At 39.9% G+C, this 8,568-nt stretch overlaps 1 protein-coding gene across 1 annotated transcript in view; it reads left to right on the top strand.

Annotated features, from left to right (window-relative positions):
* Nucleotides 1-487: 487 nt before the first annotated feature.
* LOC136879381 (unconventional myosin-XIX) overlaps nt 488-8,568 on the top strand; it is a 60,445-nt gene continuing 52,364 nt past the window's right edge. Inside the window, exons 1-4 of the mRNA XM_067153196.2 lie at nt 488-550; nt 1,434-1,524; nt 4,806-5,038; nt 5,597-5,908. Coding sequence (XP_067009297.2) covers nt 488-550; nt 1,434-1,524; nt 4,806-5,038; nt 5,597-5,908 — 699 coding nt within the window. The remainder of the gene's footprint in view (nt 551-1,433; nt 1,525-4,805; nt 5,039-5,596; nt 5,909-8,568) is intronic.

Here is an 8,568-nt window from a genome sequence, read left to right as displayed (position 1 = left end):
TATCTCATCTTCATTAGTGCCAAACCATCCAACATCTTTCCATCCTTTTCTATTCGGGGTGATGATCCTTGATACTTACTCTGAAGCTTTTCAGACAATTCACAGTATCTGGTCAATACATGAATGAACAATTGGACCATTTTCCCCTGCCACTCATAACCATTCATCTTTGTCTTTTCTCACATGTTTTTGTTGTGTCTATGCTAAATCACTGCATGTATTCTCACTGTCACTTTTGGACGCTGACCTGTCACCTCTCTTAAATTATTGTTATCACACAGGCTTTCTTTCAATTTTCTTAAACACTTTCAGGCTGACTGAGTACAGTCACATTCACTACCCCAAGCCGTAGTGAATGAGAAGGCTTGCAAACAAAGAGAATATTGCTGCTAATCCTAAGACTTAGAGTAAACAAAAGATAATGGCAGCAATAACAAACATGTAGTTAGGACAGCCACATTCCTTAGCTATTTATAGAACCTTAAACATGAGAGATTCTTGCAGAGATAGCCAAACTACAAAGAGAAATGAGACAGCCTGTGCTTGGCAGGTAAGATCTATCATCCGAGTTGAAGGCCACTGAAGATGTGGCAGGCCTCTCCTGGTCATCTGAGGGGAAAGGGTTAAGATATGAAGAAAGCAATTCATTCCTAATGATCAGAATCTAGCAGTATATACTTTTCCTCTATAAATTAACTGTGGGTCTTAAGGTAAAAATATCCTCTTTTTCTAATAGCAAGTAGAGGCTTCTTGTTTACATGTTTTAATCATCATCATCATCATCATCATCATCATCATCATCATCAACACTGCCTAGTGGTAAGGTCCACTCCATGGCTCCACTGTCTCTATTTCATTCGGGTGTGGGCCATGTCGGGGTATAGATTTACTCTGTATGTAGTGTATCAGCCTCTCATTCTTTTGTTTATCCCTTTTTTTTAAATGCTATTTGTTCGGGGCGTTGACCCATGTGGATCTTTTGCCCCTTCTGGCACCATATTGTATGAACCTGCATGTAATTGGAATGGCAGTAGTGTGGAATGTTGTGCGTGAGGAAAGAAAGATTAAGGACGTCACAAACACCCAGTCCCCAGGCCAGTGATATTAATCATTACAATTAAAAAACCCTGACCCGGCTGGGAATCAAACCCCGGGCCACCTGGTGACAGGCAGACATGTTGCCCCCTACACCGCGGGCCGGCCTGGTTATTTCTTAAGTCACTTTATGATGACTTACAGTGTGTAGCCCATCACAAGCACCAAGTCCACACTATTGTAATTGACTTTCGTGCATTTTCTCCAGGTTTGGTGCAATGCTAAATTATTTTCTTAAGTCTGTATTGAGAACACCATCCAATCTAGATATGTTAGCTGATCATCTCGGCTTCTTTGTTTCCATAATGCTTAGTCAATGTTGTGCCTTTTCTTTGTAGTTGGCCATCATTCATCACCACAGATACAACAGGGTGGATGATGGTGCAATGGATCTTTGTCTTCAGGCAATCTTTCATCTGGTGATTGTTGGTAACATTTGCTGTCCCTTCATCTAGGCTATATTAAAAATGGATAATGAAGCACCAAAGAGTTCGAAGTAAGGGTCTAGTCATTATGTTTGTAGATTTAAAAAAAGCATACGACAGTATTCATCGTGAATCATTATTAAAAAGCCTTAAAGAATTTGGCTTACAGCAAAAACTTATTAACCTCATTAGTATGACTTTTAAAAATACGAAGGCAAAAGTTAAAGTTAGAGGTGAATTATCAGAGTCATTCACTATAAGAACTGGACTTCGACAAGGAGACGGACTTTCACCATTGTTAGTTAATTGTGCATTGGAGAAGGTTATGCGTGAATGGAACAAGAAATGCCAACCAACTATCAAGATCGGTAGAAATATTAAACTCAACTGCCTTGCTTTTGCAGACAATTTAGCATTACTTGCAAATACAATAGAAGAGGCTAAATTTCAAATTGAACAACTAGAAATTATAGCAAAAAAAAAGGGATTACAAATTTCATTTGAAGAAAAACAGAAATGATGCCAACTTTTAAAGTTGATTTACCAGTTATTCAAGAGAACTGTAATAAAGAGATTAAAATTGTTCAGAAATTCAAATATCTTGGGGAAAAAAAGCTCAGAACAACTAAATTTAAACAAGCACAAAGACTTACCTGGCCAACCTATTAAAAAAAAAAAACTCTTTCGATAAACGCAAAGCTGAAACACTATAATTCCATAGTTAAACCAGAGGCAATGTACGCTAGTGAAACTTTATTCAAATTAAATGTAAAATCTACAACAGACATATTACAGAAAACTGATAGAAGAATTCTTAGAACAATTATTAATAAAAAACACCAAGTTGATGGACAGTGGAGATTGTTGCCTAACAGCATTGTCTATCGTGAATGTGAATCAATAATATCTACAATGCGTAAAAGAAGAATTTCCTTTTTCTGTCACATATCAAGATTAACAGACACCAGGATATTGAAACAACTATTTGATTATTCTTTGAAAAATAAAATCAATAATAATTGGTTCAAAGAAGTTCAGGATGATTTGGAAGAATTGGGTATAACTCAGCAACAAATCAAAGACAGAAAAGAGAAGAGGATTTTGAAGAACAAAAACATAAGTCCCAAACTAAAAACAGTTAACGGAAACAATATACTATATCGGACACACAAAGGGCTTCCAGGTCGGAGAGGATGAGAAAGTTCTGGGAGAAGAAAAAGAAGAAATTGACTCAAATGTATTGATTTAAATGCTCCAATGTGGGCATAAAATATGTAAATAATAAATAATAAGGTTTATATCTTTGATAAGTTGACTGGCATCAACAACTGTAGATCTGAGATATTTAAACTTCAATGCTTGTGCAAGCTCCTAACTTAAATTTCATAAATTTGACATTCCTTATTTTGTTGTATCTCAGCCCATATTGCACCAGTTAATCATTCCATTTTTGTGTTTGGTATTGGATATTGGAGATCAAGTTGTTTTCAGCAGCTAGCATGACATCATCCAGGGTATCAAGTGGTATAGATCTACTGTAACATTGTCCATCATGGGGATGAACAGAAGTGATGACAGAGCCAATCCCTGGTGGTTGTTAACTGTAGTGCTGAAGTTACCAGTACTCCCACAGTGGTTTGGACATAGCCTCTTGGTACCGCATAAAAAAGCTGCACCCAACTGATAAGGTACTCTGCGAGACACGTTGTTGAAGTACTAGCCAAAGTAGGTCATGTGGCATATGATCAAATGCTGTCTCGAGGTCCAGGAAAGTGAGGTGGAGTGGCTTGTTCTTCTCACAGTGTTTCTTAACAAGGAACTATGCAGCTTGATTAATTCTTTTTTATTTTTTCAACATTTAAACTTATTCTGCTTGAAAGTGCCTAAAACCACCTGTTTTGAAATTTTTACCGATTTGTCTATTTCAAACTTGATTGTAAACATTTTTCTAAATCTCTAAACCAGTAACCTCGGTCAAAATGAATAGTGTATCTTGTGGGTAGTGTGTGAAGTTACATACATTGACCATTTGCTATTTCATGTTTAGGTTTGTCTTTGCCTCCTTTCTATACCTACCTAAACAGTTTATCTTCTGTATGTATTCTTTTGATAATTTAAAAATATAAGAACATGTGGCATGCAAAACCTTAAGTGGTAGTAATATATATCAATTTTATAATATTATAAAACACTACGTATTGAAATATACTGTATTTTATATGTGGCATCACTCTAATCGTTTTCTACTGGAAGGTTATTCAAAGCGATATCTTCTCTTAACCTCCTAATGAGGGAAGACCTCCCTAGTGTGTTCTTACGGTGCCGACTTCCCCGTGGCCCATATTCTCACAGAGTGCACCAATTTTTCTTACCTAAGACATACCCTCGGCCTGTAGGAAACATTTTGAATTCATACTAGCCGATGATGTGACTACTGCGGATCTCTGCTTTTCTCAAAATTTTGTGGGAGGAAGTTTTGGTGGAAGTTAAAAATTCGAACTCAGGGACCCAAAAAATATACAGTAAACCAGTTTCCAGAACTACTATGAATTTTTCCACATCATCATCATCATCATCATCTTCACTGTCCCATTCCAGTCACCCGAGTGTGTTTAACAAGCCTCCTCCACTTCTTTGTCCTTCCACTTTTCCCGCTCCATTATTTCCACCACATCCAATCCAGCTTCCTTAATGTCCTTCCAAAGCTGATCCATCCACCTACTTCTTGGTCTTCCAACTGGTCTCTTTCCCTTAACTTCTCTTTCCAATTCCCTTCTTGGTATCCATTCCTTTCCCATTCTTTTTACATGTCCGAACCATCTCAGTCTTGCTTTCTGTATGTTCTATACTAACGGTTCTATATTTAGCTCTTCTCTGATTTTAATATTTTGAATTCTATCCTTTCTTGTCTTTTTAACCAATGTTCTTAAAAATTTCATTTCTACTGCTTGGATCTTACTATCTTGTCTCTTATTAGTTACCAGCATTTCTAGACCGTATGTTACAATTGGTATGAAATGCTGTTTATATAATGTTAATTTCATTCCATGTAAAGTTCCTATATGGTCTCTATTGCCTGGACTAAATAGTTTGCTGTTATTTTTCTTTGCTAATATTTGTTTCTGTCTCGCAAGAAACTCTTCATTGTATCTGCCATATTTTTTTCTGTTCACTTTGTGGGGAACCTGATTAAGAACTTTAATTTTACACTTTTTATACTTTTCTCTGGGGATAGATATTCAATCCTTCTTATTCCTCATTGTAATGACCTCTTCTCATCTGTAGGTATTCTGGATATCTACGGCTTTGAGGTATTTGAGAATAACAGTTTAGAACAACTGTGCATCAACTATGCCAATGAACGTCTTCAACTGTTCTTCACAAGAGACTTCCTCACCCAACAAAAGGATCTGCTGCAGGATGAAGACCATGAACTTCAGCTGTTAAGTCATGGGCACAGCCTGGAGAGAGTGGTGCAGCTCGATGGACCCTCTTCTGTCTTCAGTGTTCTCAATGAGGTAGGAATGAGGTCCATTATTACAATCACTTTCCTCGAGTTAAAAAGTAGTTGCAGCTGTCTTTTCATGAATGACTAATGGATATGACCCATTAATCTGTGGAGGGGGAAGAAAGTGGTAATTTATGTCTGTTTCAGAAGTTAGAATACAATACAATGCAATAAAATATATTGTGCAGTAAAATATCTTGTTTGATCCCATCATTCCTAAATAAGATTCCTTATTTTTGGTGCCTTAGTGTTGACTCCTAAACTTAACCCAATTGTCTCTTTTCACCCATCCATTTACAAATCAGAGGTCCTAATGTATGTGCGTTATTTTTAGTTCATTGGCTTTTAACTGTTGTGTCCTGTTCTTGAAGTGTTACTGCCATTTTCAACATTATTATCTCATTATGAACATTTTCATTGATACAGATGTTATTTCTGAAAAAATTCTCTTAACAAATTTAATTCATTTCATGTAACCTGTTAGAAAAATGTGTAATATTTATCTGAACCAGTGGTAACACAGAAAGAAAGACAAATATTAATAATAATATTTTTTATATATGCACAGGAATGTCTCCTACAAAGGTACTCCAGTGACTCTGTTGTGAGCAGTAGATTAGTGAGCAGCTTGGGTAGTAATAAGTATGTGTCAATACCACGCTGTGCTAGCTCCCAGGAAAAATTCATTGTAAAACACTACGCTGGAGATGTGTGCTACTCTATGAATGGGATGCTGGAAAAGAACACTGACAAAGTTCCCAGAGAGTTTCTTGACGTTCTCCGAACAAGTACCAACGACTTTGTTCAAAAGCTGTTGGACACTGTGGAAATGGAACAGGACACAGCCGCCAGGAAGAACACACTGCTTATCAAATTCAAGGTAATTTGTGCATTACTGTAATAAAAATATACTGTAGTAAACAATGATCATACATATCTGTGGTTCTGAATAAGGGCTTGCAAAGGTAAGGTCATCATCATTGTCATCTTAAAACATTTCCAGTTACTGGGTGTAATTTGCAAAGATAAGTTATTCATATCTGCTATAACATCTTTCTCTTTATTCGCAAAAAGTCGGAGACATGGTTGGCCCACTTAACTTAAGAGTAATATAACACACCGTGGAAGATTCACATCTAAAATATGGATCCTTTATGAAATGGAATTCTCAAATCTACTAGGCATTTTGATAGCCTACCTTAGATGAAGATGATGATGATGATGATGACGGGAAATTGTTCTGGTCGATATTGGAACAGCCAGGGTGTCTTGCACATGCTGAAGAATGGCGGTTGACGTGGTGTGCGGGGCTGCCACCGCTTGGCGGCGGATGTGCCGATCCTCGCGTGCTGACGTCACTCGGGCTGCGCCTGGACCCCTCGCACGTGCCATATGTCCCTGCGCCAACCATCTTCGCCACAGGCGCTGCACCGTGGACACATCCCTATGGGTATCGGCTGCGATTTGACAAAGCGACCAACCTGCCCTTCTCAGCCCGATCACCATATCCCTCGTAAAGTCGTCTGTCTGCTGGAAATGCCTCCGTTGACGGCGGCCTGGCATTCTTAGCTATACACGTGTCCTGTGGCACACGACAACACGTTCTACAATGACTGTCGGCTGAGAAATCACGGTACGAAGTGGGCCATTCGCCAACGCCGTGTCCCATTTATCGTTCGCTACGTGCGCAGCACAGTGGCGCATTTCACATCATGAGCATACCTCAGTGACGTCAGTCTACCCTGCAATTGGCATAAAGTTCTGACCACTCCTTCTTGGTGTTGCATTTGCTCTGTCAGTCAGTGTATTATAACATTAAAATAACGTACGGTACATATAAAACAAAAAAAGTATGGTTGTTATCTTCTTGTCATAATATGATGTCTTTAAGTAGAGTTAGGACCTCAGGCAATGAAGTAAATATGGAAATAATAGCCAGAATTAGGAGTGAATAAACAAACAGAAAATAAAACTAATGTCTGATGTGGAACACACACTGACATGCAGGAGGAAGCAGGCCGGTTATGGAAACAAGCACTGACCTGTTGGAGGAAGCAAGCAATGGAAACAAAGGAGTTATGGAGAGGAGGGTAGGGGGGAGGAAGGAGAGAAGGGATGTCTAAGGTGGGGCTGAAGCATGCAGAAGCCAGGGGGACCAGGGGAAAGTGACGATCCTTCTGCGTTTCCATCCAGGCATCACGGCTGCAGTTTCCTTCGAACCCCACAGTGATTACTTAGCACGAAACTTTGTGCTCAGCCTCCCTCCTAGAACAGAACTTGCAGTCTTCTGGACAGGGTCTTCGGGACAGAGTGTCGACCTGTGGAGCATGCTTTATGTCATGGAGAGCCTCATCGACTTTTCTTTGTCTATCATCCATCTTCTTTTGGCCGTCCTCTGTCTTCTTCTGGCTGTCTTCCATCTTCTTCTGGTGGTCTTCCCATCCCCTACCTGTTTCTCCTGTTGATCGTCTGACGTCATCTGGTCATTCACCATGTTATTCTGGTCATCTTCAGACTTCTTTCGGCTGTCTTCCATCATCATCTGCCATCTTCTGTCTTTTTCTGGTCATCTTCTATCTTCTTCTGATCATTATCCGTCTTCTCCTGGTGATCGTCTTCTCGCCATCTTCTACATTCTTCTGGCCATCTTCCATATTCTTATGGTCATCTTCTTCCATCTTCTCACCGTCTTCCATGTCCTTCTGGCAGTCTTCTTCCATCTTCTTCTGACCGTTTTTATCTTCTTTATCATCCTCTCCTGGCTTTCTACTATCCTATTATCGCTTTCTTCCATCTTCCCATAGCCTTCTTCCAACTTTCCATTGTCATCTTCTGGCCTTCTTTCATCTCCTTTTGATTTTCTTGCATCTTCATTGTATCGAAGATTGCATTTAACTGAGCCTCCATATTCATGTGGCCTCTGGTCTCAACTGGCATGCAGTAATTAACACAAGATGAAAGCGTAGAGATATTATGTGTATGTGTACCTCAGTCCACAGAAATACACAAATACACAGTACTCTGAACTAGTATACAGTCTTCTGTCCCGCACGTCGTCTTCAGCGCAGCTACTCGCCGGACACTCCGCTACCACAATAGCTCCTAGTTCAGACCTTGGTGGGACACTAGTGACAGCCAACACCTCTGTCGCCCTCAGCCCAACACACTTTGAGGCTCATACTGACTCCCCCACGGAGCCAAACATTGACTCCGAGTCCAGCCCCAACACTGACTTCGAGTCCAACCCCAACACTGACTGACTGTCTGTCCGCGTCTAGCCTCCCTTTTTATAGCTCAGGTGATTCGAACCAGAATATTCACGATGTGGCTAGAGGCGGAACGTTCGCGTTGCATCTCCAAGAAACTTGCAGGTAAGCCAACCAATGAGAACAATACACAGAAATGCCAGCCAATGAGAACAATACACGGGAATGCCAGCCATGCCCTCCAGGCCGGCTGGGAACTCCCTAGTCGGCTGACTCACTAGTCCCTTCCAAGAGGTACCGAAAGGGGTTACCACAGGGCTGGCATATAACAATA

The sequence above is a fragment of the Anabrus simplex genome, chromosome 8 (assembly GCF_040414725.1).
Source record: "Anabrus simplex isolate iqAnaSimp1 chromosome 8, ASM4041472v1, whole genome shotgun sequence".
Classification (NCBI taxonomy): Eukaryota; Metazoa; Arthropoda; class Insecta; order Orthoptera; family Tettigoniidae; genus Anabrus; species Anabrus simplex.
Note: the sequence above shows the minus strand (reverse complement) of the source record. Positions and strands in the feature narration are given on the sequence as shown.